The sequence below is a fragment of the Mus caroli genome, unplaced genomic scaffold, assembly GCF_978045245.1.
Source record: "Mus caroli unplaced genomic scaffold, Mus_caroli_1 scaffold_8, whole genome shotgun sequence".
Classification (NCBI taxonomy): Eukaryota; Metazoa; Chordata; class Mammalia; order Rodentia; family Muridae; genus Mus; species Mus caroli.
This window is the reverse complement of record NW_028227263.1, coordinates 4913828-4936124: the sequence shown is the minus strand read 5'-3', so window position 1 is coordinate 4936124 and position 22297 is coordinate 4913828. Positions and strand designations below refer to the sequence as shown.

Genomic DNA, 22297 nt, shown 5'->3' with positions numbered 1-22297 from the left:
TCAGTAAAACCCTGACTAAGACAACCACTAACTATTTTCAGGTGTTAAAAATATGAAATCTGAGACATCCGGCACCCTCCCAGCCGGAGGACAGTGACCTGCCCTGCAGGGAGCGCCATCTTGGCTCCGGGTCCGCCGAACTTAGTCTGTACAGGTCAGAGTGAGGACCACAGAGGCAGACAGCTTCTGGGACAGGCGGGAGCCACAGAGCCACTGAGGCAGCACCCTTTTGGGGCCGCAGACTTCCGGCACCCTCCCAGCCGGAGGACAGTGACCTGCCCTGCAGGGAGCGCCATCTTGGCTCCGGGACTCCGCTGAACTTAGTCTGTACAGGTTAGAGTGAGGACCACAGAGGCAGACAGCTTCTGGGACAGGCGGGAGCCACAGAGCCGCTGAGGCAGCACCCTTTTGGGGCCGCAGACATCCGGCACCCTCCCAGCTGGAAGACAGTGGTCTGCCCTGCACAGGAGCCCTCTGCCTCAGGAGCAGGACTCCACTGAACTTAGGAACTTAGTCTGCACAGCTGAGAGTGTGCACCACAGAAGGCTACAGCTTCTGTGACCTGCCAAAGCAACACAGCATCTGGGAAAGGTCGTGTTTTCCGCCTTCTTCTTCGGCCAGGAGGAGGTCCAAACGCCAGATATCTGTACACCTTCCCTTTAAGAGGAAAGCTTGTCAGCAGGGAGTGCTCTAACCACTGAAACTCAGAAGAGAGAGCCTGTCTCCCATGTCTGCTGACAGAGGATACTCAGAATCACCAGAAGAACAACCTCTGAACAGAGACAACTATAACAACTCCAGAGATTACCAGATGGCGAGAGGTAAAGGTAAGAATCTTACTAACAGAAACCAAGACCACTCACCATCATCAGGACCCAGCACACCCACTTCGCCCAGTCCAGGGCACCCCAACACACCTGAAAAACTAGACCTGGATTTAAAAGCATATCTCATGATGATGGTAGAGGACATCAAGAAGGACTTTAAAGAACTACAGGAGAACATGGCTAAAGAGTTACAAGTCCTTAAAGAAAAACAGGAAAACACAACCAAACTGGTAGAAGTCCTTAAAGAGAAACAGGAAAACACATCCAATCAGATGATGGAAATGAACAAAACCATACTAGACCTAAAAAGGGAAGTAGACACAATAAAGAAAACCCAAAATGAGGCAACACTGGAGATAGAAACCCTAGGAAAGAAATCTGGAACCATAGATGCAAGCATCAGCAACAGAATACAAGAGATGGAAGAGAGAATCTCAGGTGCAGAAGATTCCATACAGAACATCGGCACAACAATCAAGGAAAATGGAAAATGCAAAAAGATCCTAACTCAAAACATCCAGGAAATACAGGACACAATGAGAAGACCAAACCTACGGATAATAGGAGTGGATGAGAATGAAGATTTTCAACTCAAAGGACCAGCAAACATCTTCAACAAAATTATAGAAGAAAACTTCCCAAATCTAAAGAAAGAGATGCCCATGAACATACAAGAAGCCTACAGAACTCCAAATAGGATGGACCAGAAAAGAAATACCTCCCAACACATAATAATCAGAACAACAAATGACTAAATAAAGATAGAATACTAAAAGCAGTAACAGAAAAAGGCCAAGTAACATATAAAGGCAAGCCTATCAGAATTACACCAGATTTTTCACCAGAGACTATGAAAGCCAGAAGACCCTGGACAGATGTTATACAGACACTAAAAGAACACAAATTCCAGCCCAGGCTACGATACCCAGCCAAACTCTCAATTAACATAGATGGAGAAACCAAAGTATTCCACGACAAAACCAAATTCACACATTATCTCTCCAGGAATCCAGCCCTTCAAAGGATAATAACAGAAAAAAACCAATACAATGTGAGTAGTGTTCGCTGATTCGCCCACGAATGAGGACACCACACACAGTAGGGTTCTTCTGCAGCAAGCTTTATGCGTCTTGAGAGGGAGAGCATAAGCTTCACAACCGGAGACCCCAGGCAGCCCGAGCCCCTCCTTTATATAGGAAATTCTCCTATATAAAGGTTTCATATAGGAGGTTTCATCCCAGGGATGCAGGGATGGTTCAATATACGGAAATCCATCAACGTAATCCAGTATATAAACAAACTCAAAGACAAAAACCACATGGTCATCTCGTTAGATGCGGAAAAAGCATTTGACAAGATCCAACACCCATTCATGATAAAAGCCTTGGAAAGATCAGGAATTCAAGGCCCATACCTAAACATGATAAAAGCAATCTACAACAAACCAGTAGCCAACATCAAAGTAAATGGTGAGAAGCTTGAAGCAATCCCTCTAAAATCAGGGACTAGACAAGGCTGTCCACTTTCTCCATACCTATTCAACATAGTACTTGAAGTCCTAACCAGAGCAATTCGACAACAAAATGAGATCAAAGGGATACAAATTGGAAAAGATGAAGTCAAAATATCACTTTTTGCAGATGATATGATAGTATATATAAGTGACCCTAAAAATTCCACCAGAGAACTCCTAAACCTGATAAACAGCTTCGGTGAAGTAGCTGGATATAAAATTAACTCAAACAAATCTATGGCCTTTCTCTACACAAAGAATAAACAGGCTGAGAAAGAAATTAGGGAAACAACACCCTTCTCAATAGTCACAAATAATATAAAATATCTTGGCGTGACTCTAACTAAGTAAGTGAAAAATCTGTATAATAAGAACTTCAAGTCTCTGAAGAAAGAAATTCTAGAAGATCTCAGAAGATGGAAAGATCTTCCATGCTCATGGATTGGCAGGATCAACATTTTAAAAATGGCTATCTTGCCAAAAGCAATCTACAGATTCAATGCAATCCCCATCAAAATTCCAACTCAATTCTTCAACGAATTAGAAAGTGCAATCTGCAAATTCATCTGGAATAACAAAAAACCTAGGATAGCAAAAACTCTTCTCAAGGATAAAAGAACCTCTGGTGGAATCACCATGCCAGACCTAAAGCTTTACTACAGAGCAATTGTGATAAAAACTGCATGGTACTGGTATAGTGACAGACAAATAGACCAATGGAATAGAATTGAAGACCCAGAAATGAACCCACACACCTACGGTCACTTGATCTTCGACAAGGGAGCTAAAAACATCCAGTGGAAGAAAGACAGCATTTTCAACAAATGGTGCTGGCACAACTGGTTGTTATCATGTAGAAGAATGCGAATCGATCCATTCCTATCTCCTTGTACTAAGGTCAAGTCTAAGTGGATCAAGGAACTTCACATAAAACCAGAGACACTGAAACTTATAGAGGAGAAAGTGGGAAAAAGCCTTGAAGATATGGGCACAGGGGAAAAATTCTTGAATAGAACAGCAATGGCTTGTGCTGTAAGATCGAGAATTGACAAGTGGGACCTCATGAAACTGCAAAGCTTCTGCAAGGCAAAAGACACCATCAATAAGACAAAAAAACCACCAACAGATTGGGAAAGGATCTTTACCTATCCTAAATCAGATAAGGGTCTAATATCCAATATATATAAGGAACTCAAGAAGGTGGACTCCAGAAAGTCAAATAACCCCATTAAAAATGGGGCTCAGAATTGAACAAAGAATTCTCACCTGAAGAATACCAAATGGCAGAGAAGCACCTGAAAAAATGTTCAACATCCTTAATCATCAGGGAAATGCAAATCAAAACAACCCTGAGATTCCACCTCACACCAGTCAGAATGGCTAAGATCAAAAATTCAGGTGACAGCAGATGCTGGCGGGGATGTGGAGAAAGAGGAACACTCCTCCATTGTTGGTGGGATTGCAAGCTTGTACAACCACTCTGGAAATCAGTCTGGCGGGTCCTCAGAAAATTGGACATAGTACTACGGGAGGATCCAGCAATACCTCTTCTGGGCATATATCCAGAAGATGTCCCAACCGGTAAGAAGGACACATGCTCCACTATGTTCATAGCAGCTCTATTTATAATAGCCAGAAGCTGGAAAGAACCCAGATGTCCCTCAACAAAGGAATGGATACAGAAATTATGGTACATTTACACAATGGAGTACTACTCAGCTATTAAAAAGAATGAATTTATGAAATTCCTAGCCAAATGGATGGACCTGGAGGGCATCATCTTGAGTGAGGTAACACAATCACAAAGGAACTCACACAATATGTATTCACTGATAAGTGGATATTAGCCCAAAACTTAGGATACCCAAGATATAAGATACAATTTGCTAAACGCATGAAACTCAAGAAGAATGAAGACCAAAATGTGGACACTGTGCCCCTTCTTAGAATTGGGAACAAAACACCCAGGGAAGGAGTTACAGAGACAAAGTTCGGAGCTGTGATGAAAGGATGGACCATCTAGAGACTGCCATATCCAGGGATCCATCCCATAATCAGCTTCTAAACGCTGACACCATTGCATACACTAGCAAGATTTTGCTGAAAGGACCCAAAGATAGCTGTCTCTTGTGAGACTATGCAGGGGCCTAGCAAACACAGGAGTGGATGCTCACAGTCAGCTATTAGATGTATCACTGGGCTCCCAATGGAGAAGCTAGAGAAAGTACCCAAGGAGCTAAAGGGATCTGCAACCCTATAGTTGGAACAACATGATGAACTAACCAGTACCCCGGAGCTCTTGTCTCTAGCTGCATATGTATCGAAAGATGGCCTAGTCGGCCATCACTGGAAAGAGAGGCCCATTGGACTTGCAAAATTTATATGCCCCAATATAGGGGAATGCCAGGGCCAAAAGAATGGGAATGGGAGGGTAGGGAAGTGGTGGGCGGTATGGGGGACTTTTGGGATAGCATTGGAAATGTAATTGAGGAAAATATGTAATAAAAAAAAAACAGTGAAAAAAAAATATGAAATCTATAACAGAAATTAAGTGCCACCCCAGCTAAAAACTTTTCAGTCTACAATAGTGAACTGATTGCATGATGAACTATTGCAACAGTGGCAGAAAACTTTTGGGAGTAACCAACCACTATCTTATTGGATGTAAGGCCTATTCTATGAAATGAAACCCGTTCATGACACTGTTCATGTGCCCAAGAACCTTCAACTAAATAGGCCATGGACCAAGGAGAGCACAGTTCTGCTGAATGTAAGTAGCAACAAAGTGACTCCTAAGGACAATTTGCTATTTTGCCACATTGTTTCATTTAGGCATAATCAAAGAAGCTTTCTCCTGCAGTACATGAGAACAAACAGAAACCTGTAACTGGACAATGTGCAAATAGTGAGAGACCTTGGAATTCTCATGGATAATGTTTTCTCACTAATAGAGAATCAACAAGAATATAAACCCCATTTACTGGTAGACACCATGACCAGCAGTAAATTGTGGAAAACATCAATTCAAAAGTATTTTAGTAGATTTTATCTCTCATCTATCTTTGGTTGACTCTTCTCTGACTGCTCTTTTACTTGCATGTTATGGCTTCTGGATTTTTATGGATATGGATTGGTTTTTCTAAAGACAGAGAGGAAGAAATATCATGGAGTTGTATGGATAAGGAGGATCTAGGGGAAGTTCGGAAAAGGGAAGGAACAATTAAAATACATTGTGAAAAAATATTGTTCAATTAAAAGTTTTACTTAAATTGGTTAATGTGGATTTTTATAAAGGATTGCTGACACATAAAATATTAATTAACATTATTTTTAAAAACTTGTTGAGATTATACTTTGATTTGAAATTTTATACTGTCCCCTTCCCCCTGGGAAACCTACCATATATCCCTGCCTGTTTCTTCTCCAAATTCATGACTTCTTTTTACTTATTAATTAATTGTCATTGAAGGCATAGGAGTGTATATATATTCAAGTATATTCCTAAATATAACCTGTTATGTCTGTAAAATGTTATCTGAATATATATTTTCAAGTCCAAATAAATGTTTTAAATGATTAGAAAGGTAACAAGCAGAATGGAAGTGCTGACAAAACATTAATTCATAAAAATATACAGACAGGATTAAGTGTAAAGAGAGGAAGGAGAGATATGTATATACAACACACTTTAAAAAACCCATACCATATGTTTAAAATAGAAATGAAGTACTCTCAGGAGAATACAGAGGAGTCAATTTGTACCATGGTGATACCTTCCATACAGGGTACGAAAACATCAAAGACATTCTGAGACATGTGTGAGAGGGTTGGCAGAGGGAGGTGCAGAGGGGTAACTGATCCTGCCCACTGTATGAAACTCCCCTGACTACCCCCTTCCACACCAGTCTACAGGGAGCTTGGGTCATGTAGCCATGAGTACCCTTTAATTAATCCTAAGAGATTTCTCCTTGAGTTTTTATCCCAGGAGGCACCAAGAAAAGTGGCTGGCCCTGGTCTCAGAAATGACAGGTACTTCTAAGGGCCAATGATCTGTCCTCAAGTGAAGAAAGAGCTTCAAAGGGACACTAAAGACTTGCTGCTTGCAGGAAAGTAGAGTCTGTGCTCAGTACAGTGTGCACTTTGTGGAAGCCATCTGTCATCTGAAGTCACTGTGACAGGGAAAGGTGAGCGAAAAGACAATTTCCATTTATGTGACTCTTCTAGATAACAATGAAGCTACAAAGCAGGAGTCTCACTATAAAAGGAACATTTGTCCCCATTGATTGGATGTCAGCATGGAGGGACATCAACTCATGATTTTAATGAGTCTTAACTCCTGGGTCACAGAGCAGAAAATAAAAGAAATATTTGGTTTTCTACTCCACTGTATAAACAACAAAATATCTAGATTTTAGTCATGATCAGGTTTTCATGTCTGATATTTTTGCCTTATGTTCATAAAGTGCCTTACTCATTCCCCACCCATAGTGCACACACTAGTTTTGAAATGAAACCAGCGTATTTAGAAGAGTCTAAGTTATATACAGATGACTAGATAGGGTCTTAATATTGTCCTTTCTTGCCTTAGCATCTAGAGAAGATGATGAGAATGTGCCAGAGAAGAGAGTCCTTTACCCCATTGTTCAGAGTCTCTGTTGAGTTAAAGAAAATGATCTTCACTGTTCATGAAGTTAAAACACCAGCCAAGTCCTAATGGTGTTAGTCTTGCCCTGTCTGTTGCAGATCAGGGATAGCATGAATGGGAGTCACCTAAAGAAAAAATTCAGATGTCTATATTAATATCAAGAAAATGTCCAGACAAAGAGGGGGGCTGTGATAACACGGCTGGGGGTGTAGATGCTTCCTTTATCCTTTTTTTCTTGCCAGACTGTGGCATCTGCAGACACTCCAGCTCATGACTGTGGTGAGGTGCCTCAGCTGATCTGCTCCTGGCTCAGCTTCTGAAGATTTTCAGGTCAGCCTTGCTGAGATCTGGCTTACAGGCAACCATGAGAGGCTGTTGTGAATTTGTTCCCACAACCCCCCCCCCACCTGAATACTAGGTTCTTATACGTCTTCTTAGGAAGAAATGGGTACACTAGCGTTCAAAACTAAGTTCACAAAAAGCTGAATGGGACTATGGAGAAAGGGCTCAAGTACATGCAGATCATCAGACTGTTTCACAGTATGCATGGGTGAGCAGTTATAAAACTTTTAATTTTTTCCTCTACATAGCAGTATCACATCTTAGTAAGATGATATCACGTGTCTCAGCTAGACGCTTAGGAATGAGAGGCTCAGTATAACGCTTGCTAGACACAGTATGTATGAAGAAAATAAGTATGGATTTGTGCTTTTCTATAAGGGCTTTTCTACTCTCTGTCATGCATTTAAACTAACCCAGAAAAAAACTGCTTTAGTCTGTTGGATATAACAGTTTATGACATGCCTCTGGTGACCAATGCAGGCAAAATGGCAGTCACTGGCCACCAAAGTGAGTTTTTTTCCAACCACTTTTATCTGTAGTTTCTCTTCTGTGATAGGACAAATACTGGGGCTACTCCATGACACTGTGCAGCACATGCATGGTTTGATCCTGACTAGAAGCAGCAGCTGGAATGACTAGGGTAAGTACCCAGGGTGATATCAGTACTTTTCCCAAGAGGCCAACACATATTCTGTAGGAAGCTGAGATTCTAGGAATGTTGTATGTAATAATCCAGCCTTTGTCCTTAAACAGAAAATAGTCATGAAGATCTTCTAATCTCCTTCCCACTGTTTGTTCTTCAAGAGCAACACCCCTCTCCAGTTTGCTAGTCCATCTCAATGTGGACTTGGGAATACTCCAATCTAGCACCGGTCTGATTTCACTAGTTATTCCTGTCCTAGGAGCTCTCAGGGTTCACAAACCAAAGCCCTGCATGATATCTCAGTCTCTTCCATGGGTCCTTATTCATCAAGACACTGCAGGATCTTATAGGTTCTCACTACAGTGTCAAAGCCTTGTCCCTGAGCAAGCTCTTAATCCCTTTACTGAAAGATACTGTTTATCACACTTCAGACATTCATTGTAATTGTTCTATTCTTGTTTCTCTAAGTGCAGTGCACTGAGGTAAATTATATTAATTATCATTGTGGTTGATATAGATTTGATCAGAAATGTTGGCACACCTGCTGTGGATTTATTGATATTTTCTTGGGTTCATTCAGACCTGTTTGGTGCTGGGCACATACTCACATTCCATCTCTCACTGTGGTAGAGTGAATGCATATGTGTAGGTGTAGCCATGAATATATAGAGTGGCAAAGGCATTGCATGATGGTGTTCACCAGAGAGTCTCGATGTGACCTCTCCAGTAATGATGCAATTTCATAGATGTCACACTCTCCCTTTCTCATTGGTGTTGCCCCTTTCAGTGTAAGAGATGTGACTTCCATTACCCATAATACAGCTTCCATTTGCTCTAACATGAAACAGCTCTGATAATGAATGTGAAAGCTTTTATTAAAGGAAACTTAGCAAGTGAGGTAATCTTTCTTTATAATTTTCAAGGTACACTTAAAGAAGAGCTTTCCATACTTTTAACCATCTAATGTCTTTTACACAATGCTACCTTCTGGTAGCACAGTTCTACGAAGATGCAGGACGTTTTCAGGATCCCAGAATTCCTCTACACATTCTTGCTCATGTCACAATAACCTGTAGGTGAAACAGACGTATATATAGTGTTATAGATCAGGTTTTCTGAGCATTTCCCTTGACATGAAAGCATATAACTTCATTGTGAAAAGTTATTTTTCACATCTTAATCTGTTTGTACCTTCCTATTCTGTGATAAATCTTTCAGAAATGGTATATGAATAAATATGCCATGAATGCTGTCAATCATTGTTACTATTTGGAAAAACAAGATATTACTGTGTTGATATTTCAAAACCTTAACACATATTCTAAGCAAATGTTGATGATATGGTTATTTTTTATCTCTGACTTTTCTAGTTCGGAGCTTCTCTCTTCTAGTTATTTGTAAATATGTAAAAGATGACTGTGGGTTGTCTTCACTCCACTATGAAGGGCCCGGGAACTTATTCTTCTTTCTAAATGTACTTGGATCTCTATGTCCTATGTCCTTTAGCATTTCTTCATCTTTGCCATTTAGCAAGTCTATTGATCATTATCCAACTAAGATGGAGTTTTCTAATTTCCACGTGTGAGAGATAAATGTGGTATCTCTTTCTGTGCCTGGCTTCAATTTCTTCACACATTATTCTCCATTCCTATCATTTTTCCATTTCTTGTAGGGTATCATGTCATTCTGGATGAATAACATTCCATTGCGCATGAATACTACCGTTTCCTCATACACTCATATCCTGACAAATACCTAGACCTAGGGTCTATCTTGCAACACTCTCCTAGTCTTGTTACCAGTTCCAGGTATGAGGTCCATCTAGAGAAGTGGGTCTTAAATTCAATGTGAAAGTGTTTGCTTATCCCATAACATCCATGTCACTGTCCAATCAGTGGCCATGTCTTGCCAAGCCTGTGGTTGTTGCTATAGCTCATAGGGTTCAGAACTGGGTGAGATTGGTGATTTTTTTTCTCCTGAAGAAGTATGCACAACATCTTTCAGAACTGTGAAGTCAAGGAAGTAGTGCTGAAGCTTGCAAGTCTGTACCTACTTGATTTCTGCATATTGATTGTCCAAGTAAGATCCTTTGGCAATAGGATCTTACCATCACATTTTGTATATAACTAAGAGGAACAGCAAGAGCTTGTAATGTCTGAGAGTCAACAGTATCCAGAAATTAACATCTCTTCAAGTGTTAATCTATTACTGATACAAGAGGTTTATTTAGTAGCATGTGGTGTCTAGCCGAGTTGTTGACCCCCATTACAAAGTAATCTCATTTGAATATTTTTATATGTGTATATGTGTATATTTAGGAAGGTTCTATTGCAGCAGATATCATAGAGATTTGTCAAAAGGTCTCAGTGTTACATGAGCTTCTGCATAATATCTCTTCCTCCCTCTGTCTAATCCTCCACATTATTTCATTTGTCTTATTTAATAATGTCCTTTCCATCTCTTCACATGTTGTCTTACTAGATGCTTCCTCTGTGAGTATTCCAAAAGAAGCACACATATTTAAACCTTAAAAGGTAATATATACACGTGAGAGAAAGCAGGGAATGTTTCTCTTTCTAGGTCAGGGCCACTTCAGCATGATTGCTTCCAGCTCCATTCATTTTCCTAAATCTTCATAATTGTATTTGTCTTAAGAGCTGAGAGATGTTCCATTTTGTAAATACCACATGTTCACTCCCTGTTCATCACAGGATGAACATTTATGACATTTCCATTTCCAGGCTACTATGAATAGAGCAGTGATGAGCATGTAAGAACAAGTGTTGCTTCATTAAGGTATGTAGTCCTTTGGGTTTATGCTTAAAAGTGATATACCTGAAGTATGTACTATATCAGTTTCCATCTTTAATGATCCGCCATACTGATTTCCATAGTAGCTGTACCAGTTTACACTCCCACTAGTACTGAATAAGTATTCTCCTTTCCCTACATATTTGCTAGAATTGACCTTCTTTTTTTCCCCTTGTTCATTCTGACTGGAGTAACATTTATTCTCAAAAAAGGTTTTAAATTGCATTTCTCTGATGACTTAGCATGTTGAACATTTTTAATACTTTTATTTTGTTATAGTCCACCCATTGCCCACCTCCCAGTCCGCTCTCCAACAGTTCATCATCTCATTCTTCCTTCCCCCTGTCTCCAAGAGGATGTCCCCACCCTGCTAGGTCACTCCACTCCTTGAGGACTCAAATCTCTCAAGGGTTAGGTGCTCTTCTCCCACTGATGACAGACCAGGCAGTCTTCTTCTGTCTATGTGTCTATAGGTCAACCTCAAGGGACCCAACTTCAGTCCAGTGGTTGGGTATAAGTATCTGTGTCTGTCTCTGTCAGCTGCTTGTTGGAACTCTCAGAGGACAGCCATGCTAGTATTTGTGTTACATCTTTCAAAAATTCTCTGTTTTATTCCGGTCCCCGGGTCAGTTGGGTTGTTTATTTTCTTGTTTAAAGCTTTTAATTGTTTCTATATTCTATATATTAAATGTTTCTATATTCTATATATTAATACTCTGTCAAATGTCTAAATGGTAAAGATTTTGCCATTCTGTAGGATAGCCCTTAGCTCAAATGATGGTACTCTTTGCTGTACAGAAGAATGGCCATTACAAGTGAGCCTTTTTGATAATTATTAATCTGAATTACTACACAACCATGGTACTGTTCAGAAAGACATGTCCAGTGAGAACGAGTTTTCTCCTTTTTCATTTTCATATTATTGGGTCTTATGTTGAGGTCTTGATCCATTTGAAGTCTAGTTTTATAAGGATTAATGATAAGTATTTAGTGTAATTCTTTTGCTGGTTTTATTTAATTAATCAATTTATTTATTTACTTTATATCCCAATTGAAGCCTCCCTCCCAGTATCCCCTCAGAGAGTTTCTCCCCTCTTCCTCCTCCCCTTCTCCTCTGTGAGGGTGGAGGCCCACCTTGAGTTTCCCGTTACCCTAGCACATAAAGTCTCTCCAGGACTAGGTGCATGCTCTCCCACTGAGACCAGACAAGGCAGCCCAGTTAGGGGGGCATATTCCACAGACAGGCAACAGCTTTAGGGACAGCCCCACTTCAATTGTTGGGAGAACTCACATGAAGACCAAGCTGCACATCTGCTACATATGTGCAAGGGGCCAAGGTCCAGCCTGTGTATGCTCTTTGATTGGTGCCTCAGTCTCTGAGAGCCCTCAAGTGTCAGGTTAGTTGACTCTGTTGAGTTTCCTGTACAGTTCCCATCACCTTCAGGGTCTTCAATCTTTCCTCCAACTCTTCCATAAGGGTCCCCCAACCTCTGTCCAGTGTTTGGATATGAGTATCTACATCTGTTTTAGTCATCTTCTGGGTAGAGCCTCTTGGAGGACAGTTATGCTAGGCTCCTGTCTCTAAAAATAACAGAGTGCTCACAAACATAAACCAGAAACACATCAAAAACATGATCCAGCATGATCAAGTAGGCTTCATCCCAGAGATTCAGGGATGGTTTAATATATGAAAATCATCAACATAATTCTACATGTAAACAAATTGAAAGAAAAATCACCCATGATCATCTCATTAGATGTTGAAAAGGCTTTTTGACAAAAATCTAACACCCGTTCATGTTACAAGACTTAGAGAGATCAGAGATACAAGGCACATACCTATACATAATAAAAGCAGTATACAGCAAGCCAGTAGCCAACATTAAATTAAATGGAGAGAAACTTAAAACAATTCCACTAAAATCAGGGACAAGGCAAGTCTGCCCACTCTCTCCCCATCTATTCAACACAATACTTGAAGTACTACCTAGAGCAAAAACAAAAAAAAAAAAAAACAAAAAAAAAAAAACAACAACAACTAAAAGAGATCACGAAGGATACAAATTGGAAAGAAAGAAGTCAAAGAGAACTCCTACAGCTGATAAAGTCCTTCAGTAAAGTGGCTGGATCCAAAATTAACTCAAAAAAAAATTAATAGCCTTCCATTATATAAAAGATAAACAAACCAAGAAATAAATGAGGGGAAATAGTTTACTTTCTTTGTTTGTTTGTTTGTTTGTTTCTTTCTTTCTTTCTTTCTTTCTTTCTTTCTTTCTTCCTTCCTTCCTTCTTTTCTTTCTTCCTTTCTTCCTTTCATCCTTTCTTTCTTTCTATTAAAAACTCCCCCCAGTCCAACCTCACAGAGACACTCCTGCCAGTTTTTACAATAGCCAGAGTAATATACAATAGCCTCATGTAGTTCTAACAAAGCAAGTGATTGTATAATTTTTCTATGTGTAATCAACCAGTTTCACCATGATCATTAGTCAAAAAGGTTTTGTTTTTCTTTTCTCTTGTGTGTACTTTTTTACTCCTTTGTACTAAATTATGTATCCATAAGTACATGGAGATGAGTCTGGCTCCTCAATCACCTGATTGATTACATTTCTCTGTCATTGCTTTTTAGAGGTGTCATTTATAAATCTGTTACTTCTCATCTTATTATATGTGCTATTGGTAACAAAAATCAATCAAAAGTAAAAATTTTTAATGGATTTCAATTATTTTTAATATTTTTCTTTACCTCATCCTGAGGTGATCTTAATCAGTACTCTCCTGGGAAGGTGCTGAGTGTCTCTCATAGACTATCAGTACTATCAGGAGTATAGTCCAAAATCCAGGTTTGCTTGAATTAGCTGGACAGATTCAAAATATGCCAGGACAATATAAGAAATGTACATCTGAATTCTTTTTTCTGTAGATCTAATTGAAATATCAAACTGTATATTGGTGCTCTCTAGTGCAATAGAACATATGGTCAGAGCCAACACTGTCCTTATGGTTGAAGACAGCAAATACTTCATTTGAGTACCTCCAGTTTGAATGGAGGTAGAAATAATGTTTAAATTCAACATGTATGATCAGGATAAGGAGAAAATAGGTTGTGAGGCATATTACAGAATCAATACAGGAGATAAAAATGTGACCAAAGAAAATGCAGTGTTAGCAGATGAGTGTAGGACAAAGTGTGGAAGTGCTGAGCACCACTGGATTCAGTAAGTGGAGCACACTGCACTGGCAGATATGCCATGGATATGCTCAGTCATGAAGAAAAATATCCTTTTATCTTGGGCACTGAAAGAGCTGCAAAGACTAATTCCAGAAAATTTACTCTGCAAATAATTGACACAAAAATGTTTACATTTTGGTTAGAGTACGTTTACATAGGGACTCAGGAAACCCTTTGAAAAAGGGAATGGATGATGTCAATTGAGACTTCTCTATGAAGCAATAGAATGTTGTTTGCTGAAGGACTGGAGAGAGACAGAGAATTTGTACTAGGGCCCAAAAGCTAATGATCTAAATGTGCACCCTCTATACTTCTTGAGTGATAAAGGAGAAAACTAGAAATGTTGAAAAGGAAAAGAAGCTGATAATTATGAAAAACTTAAAGAAATTGGAAATATGTTACAATCCTGGGAAAACCATACTTGCAAGATTAGAGGGTAAGTTGGATGAGAGGGGTGAGAGGATGTGGAAGAATATATTTGTCATATACAACAGGAAGCTACTGAGGATATTTCATGGGCATAGGGTAAAGGTAATAGATGGCTCAGAGGATCGTGCTGAGCTCTATAAAATCAACATCTCAAAGCACTGGGGAGGTGGTGACAAGTTTCTGTGCATGCCAGTGAAAGCACACAGGAACATCTGTAGACTGTGGCACTGATTTCACTTCTGGGTGTGTTGAGTTTGATATCACTTTAGTTTGTTGAGACAGAAAAAAAACAGAAATACAATCTCTCTTTATGCTGGGGTTTTTGAGAAATGCTCTCTTGGGTAAGTGAGTTGAGTTGAGTCAGAATAGTTCATCCACAGGAGAAGTCACATATCACAGTAAGTTGAAACAGGAGATACATGTATCCATAGCCAAAGACACAATAATTATCAATTTTCAGTGGGTAGAAGAGAAATACTTTTCCAAATATTAGAGAAAAAAAGTGACTTAGCATCAATAGGCCAGGGATGAAGGACAGTGCTAGCGTCATCTCAGTGTGTCTTCCTTTAAAGTTGCCATTACATGGAGAATACCAGCTGTGGGAGGAGGGGCTACTGTTTCCAGCACTGTCAGGAAAGCATAGTGCTTTCAGGTGATGTAGAAGAAAAGCACAGGCTGGAACTGAGCTAGGAATGCTAAACTCATTTCACATGTACAAAAGGTTGGGAGAGGAGCAGATATCTTTGTTGATCCAAACCTACAGGGAGAGATTCCTAGTTGAAAATTCAACTGTGAATTAAATACCAACAGGTATGGTAAGAAAATATGAGATGAGAGGCTTCGCAGATGCAAATACACTTATTATTTCCCTTTCTGAGAGCAGAAAATTGTGAGAAGGTCGCGTTTCAAAATCAGACTTTGGCATAATAAAGTGTAATATTTTCTAGGAAGCCAATTCACACTTCTATGAACTGGATAATCCACACAACTATGGTCAGTCCCAACCAGACAGTAGTGACAGAGTTTGTGCTACAAGGATTCTCAGAGCACCCTAGTCTAAGACTGTTCCTGACAGGCTGCTTCCTGTCCCTCTACACAGTGGCTTTAATGGGCAACATGGTGATCATTGCTTTGATCACCTCCAGCACTGGGCTCCACAGTCCCATGTACTTTTTCCTGTGCAACTTAGCAACCATGGATATTATCTGCACCTCCTCTGTGCTGCCCAAGGCACTTGTTGGTCTACTGTCTGAAGAAAATATCATCTCCTTCCAAGGATGCATGGCCCAGCTCTTCTTTCTTGTTTGGTCTGGATCCTCTGAGCTACTGCTGCTCACAGTGATGGCCTATGACCGCTATGTGGCCATCTGCAGTCCCCTCCACTACAGCTCTAGAATGAGCCCACAGCTGTGTGGGGCCCTGGCCATGGGTGTATGGTCAATCTGTGCACTAAATGCATCCATCAACACTGGTCTGATGACACAGCTGTCATTCTGTGGCCCCAAAGTCATCACCCACTTCTTCTGTGAGATTCCCCCACTCCTCCTGCTCTCCTGTAGTCCTACATATGTGAATAGCATTATGACTCTTGTGGCAGATGCCTTTTATGGAGGCATCAATTTTGTACTTACATTGCTATCCTATGGCTGCATCATTGCCAGCATCCTACGCATGCGTTCTGCTGAGGGCAAGAAGAAAGCCTTTTCTACCTGCTCATCCCACCTCATCTTGGTCTCTGTGTACTACTCATCTGTGTTCTGTGCCTATATCAGTCCTGGTTCCAGCTACAGCCCAGAAAGAAGCAAATTTACCTCAGTTTTGTACTCAGTCCTCAGCCCAACCCTCAACCCCCTCATCTATACACTGAGGAACAAGGATGTCAAGCTTGCCCTGAAAAGACTCTTGCCCTCTTTCTCAAATTAAGTAGAGATATGTAGGCTATTCTCCAGGCCCGTACAGTTCCTAAAATGCTCTCCTAAGGGAAGCCTCATGGAGCCGGGGTGTCCCTATTATTGCTTTAGTAAACCTCTGTCTGATGAGAAGACTGGACAATTCTACTCACAGTAAGTTAGCTGGTGTAAATAAAAATACCAGCTTCATCTCCTGACAAGAACAAATGATTTCAAATGTAAAGTTTATTTAAATAGGGATTCCATGTTCCTAGTCTGAAAGATATTCAGTGGATGACATTGGTGACAGTCAAAAAATTTCATTCAATGCCACCCTATGAATACTACATAGCCTTGGTTAATTAATCTAAATTTCATAAGTAAACTTGAGCGACCAATGTGGCCTCAATATCTTGGAAAGAATAAAGAATAGAGTGACTCAGGCTTTTAATTTCAAAGCACCCTGCAGTGATATGGACATCAAAGCCAGTGAAACTGGTTTTAAGGGGGATGCAATCAGTGGAACAGAGATGAAGTTTATTATTCAACACTTAACTCATACATGTGGTTCCAGCTAATTTATGACAATGAAAATAATCAAAAGCACAGGAAAGATTAATTATTTCCAACAAAGAATTTTGGGGAAGCTAAATGAATGTCTACACAGAAAAGTCAAACTCCTCCTTCGTATTTAAATAAAAGTCAACAAAAGATGGATCATAGACAAATTTTCCCTATTACATATTTTAATCATATTATTTCCCCTCCCACAAATCTCCCCTCATCCTACTACCCATCCAACCACTCTCTCAATCTCTTTCTGTCCCTCTCCATCCCTATCTCTTTGTGACTCTCTCTCTCTCTCTCTCTCTCTCTCTCTCTCTCTCTCTCTCTCTCTCTCTGCAAAATGTAAAATATACACAAACCAATGAGACAGAATAATACCAAACTGTGCACACAAAAGATAGAGTCCATTTTGTGACCAATCACTCATGGCTGAAACACTGTGATAACAGGAAGAAAGAGGAGAAGGGAGAGGAGGGAGAAGTGCATCTGTGCCCACAGCTGAGATATTGGTGGGAAGACAACACAGTGGAGAAAGGGCAGGATCTGCAACAGCTGATGCTGAGATGCCATACCTATTTCAAACTATACCCATTCTTCATCAGCCTACTGCCTTATTCTTCCTAAATGCTATGCCATACCAGTAGTTGTGATGTAAATCATGTATAGTACAGTAAATCATCCTTGTGACCCAAATACCATTTCCAAATATTGATTTTGTCCCATGGTTCCATGTAGCAGAATTTTCCCACAATTAATTTAAATATTAATACAGTAAGAAGCCTGTGATTGGACAGGGAAAAGAGAGTTGGAACGAAGAGTTGGAGGACAGGAGAGGGACAGGAAGAAGGGAAGGAAGAAGAAAGGAAATGGAGGAAGAGAAAGATGATCCAGATTCTGCGTGGCTTAAAACAGCCACAGGTACCTAAAATATCTTATAAGGGATGGAAAATTATAGGACAATTTGGCATATATAAGTTGGGCAACCTGTATCATTATCAATGGGCTCTGAAATTATTCTGTGGGCATCTTGTGAATTGGGAATTTATTGATATTTAAACCTGACTGGTTAATTATAAGATTTTAGAATTTTGATTTACTGGATTAAGAGGATTTGTGACAATTAGCTGCAGGGGGTAGATGGCTGAAAAGGAATGAGAAGTTCTGTGGCAGGTGAACCAGAGCTGGGAAGATAGCCAACTGGGGTTAGGCAAGAGGCAAAGAGACAGTTGGCAGAGAGTACCTGAGTATAGATAGCCTGGGATGGTGATGATTTTTAGAATTTCCTGCAACAGTTCCAGAAGCTTCAATCCATGGCTACTTGATTGTTTGGGCTTATATTGCAGAAGGGACTCGTGGGGGTGGGCTTACTTACTAGAGAAGCTTCCTCACAACATGGTAGCCCAGAACACATAGAAGTGGAGGACATAGAAAAGAGGCTTTCTTTCAAAGATATGGGCACAGGAGAAAGATTCCTGAACAGAACACCAATGGCTTGTGCTGTAAGATTGAGAATCAACATAAAGAACGCAATTATATGGCCAGTTATTCCAATATAAGGTCTGTAATTTTCCTGAGATATAAATCTAGCATGGCATTGCCTTAAGAGGTCTTGTCCAGCAGCAGGGAGCGCCATCTTGGTTCCGGGTCTCCTCCGAACTTAGAAACTTAGTCTGCACAGGTGAGAGTGTGCACCACAGAGGCAGACAGCTTCTGGGACAGGCGGGAGCCACAGAGACGCTGAGGCAGCACCCTGTTGGAACGCAGACATCTGGCACCCTCCCAGCCTGAGGACAATGGTCCGCCCTGCACGGGAGCCCTCTGATCAGAAGCAAAGAGCACCATCTTGGTTCCAGGACTCCGCCAAACTTAGGAACTTAGTCTGCACAGGTGAGAGTGTGCACCACAGAGGCAGACAGCTTCTGCGACAGGCGGGAGCCACAGAGACGCTGAGGCAGCACCCTTTTGGGGACGCAGACATCCAGCAGCCTCCCAGCCGGAGGACAGCAGTCCGCCCAGCACGGGAACCCTCTGCCTCAGGAGCAGGGAGCGCCATCTTGGTTCCGGGACTCCGCCGAACTTAGAAGCTTAGTCTGCACAGGTGAGAGTGTGCACCAAAGAAGCTGACATCTGTGACCTGCAAAAGCAACACAGCATCTGGGAAAGGTCCTGTTTTGGGCCTTCTTCTTCGGCCAGGAGGGGGTCCAAACATCAGAGATCTCTGCACCTTCCCTGTAAGAGAAGAGCTTGCCAGCAGAGAGTGCTCTAACCACTGAAACTCAGAGGAGAGAGCGTGTCTCCCAGGTCTGCTGATAGATGTTAACCAGAATCACCAGAAGAACAATCTCTAAACAGAGACAACTATAACAACTAACTCCAGAGATTACCAGATGGCGAAAGGTAAACATAAGAATCTTACTAACAGAAACCAAGACCACTCACCTTCATCAGAACCCAGCACTCCCACTTCGCCCAGTCCAGGGTACCCCAACACACCCAAAAAGCTAGACCTGTATTTAAAAGCATATCTCATGATGATGGTAGAGGACATCAAGAAGGACTTTAATAACTCCCTTAAAGAACTACAGGAGAACATTGCTAAAGAGTTACAAGTCCTTAAAGAAAAACAGGATAACACAATCAAACAGGTAGAAGTCCTTAAAGAAAAACAGGAAAAGACATCCAAACAGGTAGAAGTCCTTAAAGAAAAACAGGAAAACACATCCAAACAGTTGATGGAAATGAACAAAATGATACTAGACCTAAAAAGGGAAGTAGACACAATAAAGAAAACCCAAAATGAGGCAACACTGGAGATACAAACCCTAGGAAAGAAATCTTGAACCATAGATGCGAGCATCAGCAACAGAATACAAGAGATGGAAGAGAGAATCTCAGGAGCAGAAGATTCCATAGAGAACATCGGCACAACAATCAAAGAAAATGGAAAACGCAAAAAGATCCTAACTCAAAACATCCAGGAAATCCAGGACACAATGAGAAGACCAAACCTATGGATAATAGTAGTGGATGAGAATGAAGATTTTCAACTCAAAGGACCAGCAAACATCTTCAACAAAATTATAGAAGAAAACTTCCCAAATCTAAAGAGAGAGATGCCCATGAACATACAAGAAGCCTACAGAACTCCAAATAGACTGGACCAGAAAAGAAATACCTCCCGACACATAATAATCAGAACAACAAATGCACTAAATAAAGATGGAATGCTAAAAGCAGTAAGAGAAAAAGGCCAAGTAACATATAAAGGCAAGCCTATCAGAATTACACCAGACTTTTCACCAGAGACTATGAAAGCCAGAAGAGCCTGGACAGATGTTATACAGACACTAAAAGAACACAAGTTCCAGCCCAGGCTACTATACCCAGCCAAACTCTCAATTAACATAGATGGAGAAACCAAAGTATTCCACAACAAAACCAAATTCACACATTATCTTTCCACGAACCCAGCCCTTCAAAAGATAAAAACAGAAAAAAAAACAATACAAGGACGGGAACCACTCCCTAGAAAAAACATGAAGGTAATCCCTCAACAAACCTAAAAGAAGACAGCCAGAAGAACAGAATGCCAACTTTAACGACAAAAATAAGAGGAAGGAACAATTACTTTTCCTTAATATCAATGGACTCAACTCCCCAATAAAAAGACATAGACTAACAAACTGGCTACACAAACAAGACCCAACATTTTGCTGCTTAAAGGAAACTCATCTAAGAGAAAAAGATAGACACTACCTCAGAATGAAAGGCTGGAAAACAATTTTCCAAGCAAATGGTATGAAGAAAGAAGCTGGAGTAGCCCTTCTAATATCTGATAAGATTGACTTCAAACCCAAAGTCATCAAAAAAGACAGGGAGGGGCAAGTCATTCTCATCAAAGGTAAAATCCTCACAGAGGAACTATCAATTCTGAATATCTATGCTCCAAATACAAAGGCAGCCACATTCCCTAAAGAAACTTTAGTAAAGCTCAAAGCACATATTGCACCACACACAATAATAGTGGGAGACTTCAACACACCACTTTCACCAATGGACAGATCATGGAAAAAAAAACTAAACAGGGACACAGTGAAACTAACAGAAGTTATGAATCAAATGGATCTGGCAGATATCTACAGAACATTCTATCCTAAAACAAAAGGATATACCTTCTTCTCAGCACCTCAGGGTACCTTCTCCAAAATTGACCACATAATTGGTCACAAAACAGGACTCATCAGATACAAAAATATTGAAATTGTCACATGCATCCTATCAGATCACCATGGACTAAGGCTGATCTTCAATAACAAAATAAATAATAGAGAGCCAACATTCACGTGGAAACTGAACAACACTCTTCTCAATGATACCTTGGTGAAGGAAGGAATAAAGAAAGAAATTAAGGACTTTTTAGAGTTCAATGAAAATGAAGCCACAACATACCCAAACTTATGGGACGCAATGAAAGCATTTCTAAGAGGAAAACTCATAGCTCTGAGTGCCTCCAAAAAGAAACTAGAAAGAGCACACATTAGCAGCTTGACAACACACCTAAAAGCACTAGAACAAAAGGAAGCAAATTCACCCAAGAAGAGGAGACGGCAGGAAATAATTAAACTCAAGGGCCAAATCAACCAAGTGGAAACAAGAAGAACTATTCAAAGAATCAACCAATCAAGGAGCTGGTTCTTTCAGGAAATCAACAAGATAGATAAACCCTTAGCCAGACTCACTAGAGGGCACAGGGAAAGCATTCTAATTAACAAAATCAGAAATGAAAAAGGAGACATAACAACAGATCCTGAAGACATCCAAAACACCATCAGATCCTTCTACAAAAGGCTATACTCAACAAAAATGGAGAACCTGGATGAAATGGAGGAGTTTCTAGACAGATACCAGGTACCAAAGTTGTATCAAGATCAGGTTAATGATCTAAAGAGCCCTATATCCCCCAAAGAAATAGAAGCAGTCATTAATAGTTTCCAAACCAAAAAAAGCTCTCGACCAGATGGGTTTAGTGCAGAGTTCTATCAGACCTTCAAAGAAGATCTAATCCCAGGTCTTCACAAACTATTCCACAAAATAGAATCAGAAGGTACTCTACCCAACTCATTCTATGAAGCCACAATTACTCTGATACCTAAACCACAGAAAGACCCAACAAAGATAAAAAACTTCAGAGCAATATCCCTTATGAATATTGATGCAAAAATCCTCAATAAAGTTATTGCTAACCAAATCCAAGAACACATCAAAACAGTCATCCATCCTGACCAAGTGGGTTTCATGCCAGGGATGCAGGGATGGATCAATAAACGGAAATCCATCAACGTAATCCAATATATAAACAAACTCATAGACAAAAAACCCATGATCATCTCGTTAGATGCGGA

At 40.4% G+C, this 22297-nt stretch overlaps 1 protein-coding gene across 1 annotated transcript; it reads left to right on the top strand.

Moving 5' to 3' along the window:
• The first annotated feature begins 15405 nt into the window (after positions 1-15405).
• LOC110298653 (olfactory receptor 13A1-like) lies at positions 15406-16362 on the top strand. Its single transcript, XM_021168018.1, has one exon. The coding sequence runs from the start codon at positions 15406-15408 to the stop codon at positions 16360-16362; it is 957 nt and encodes a 318-aa protein (XP_021023677.1).
• Positions 16363-22297: the final 5935 nt, after the last annotated feature.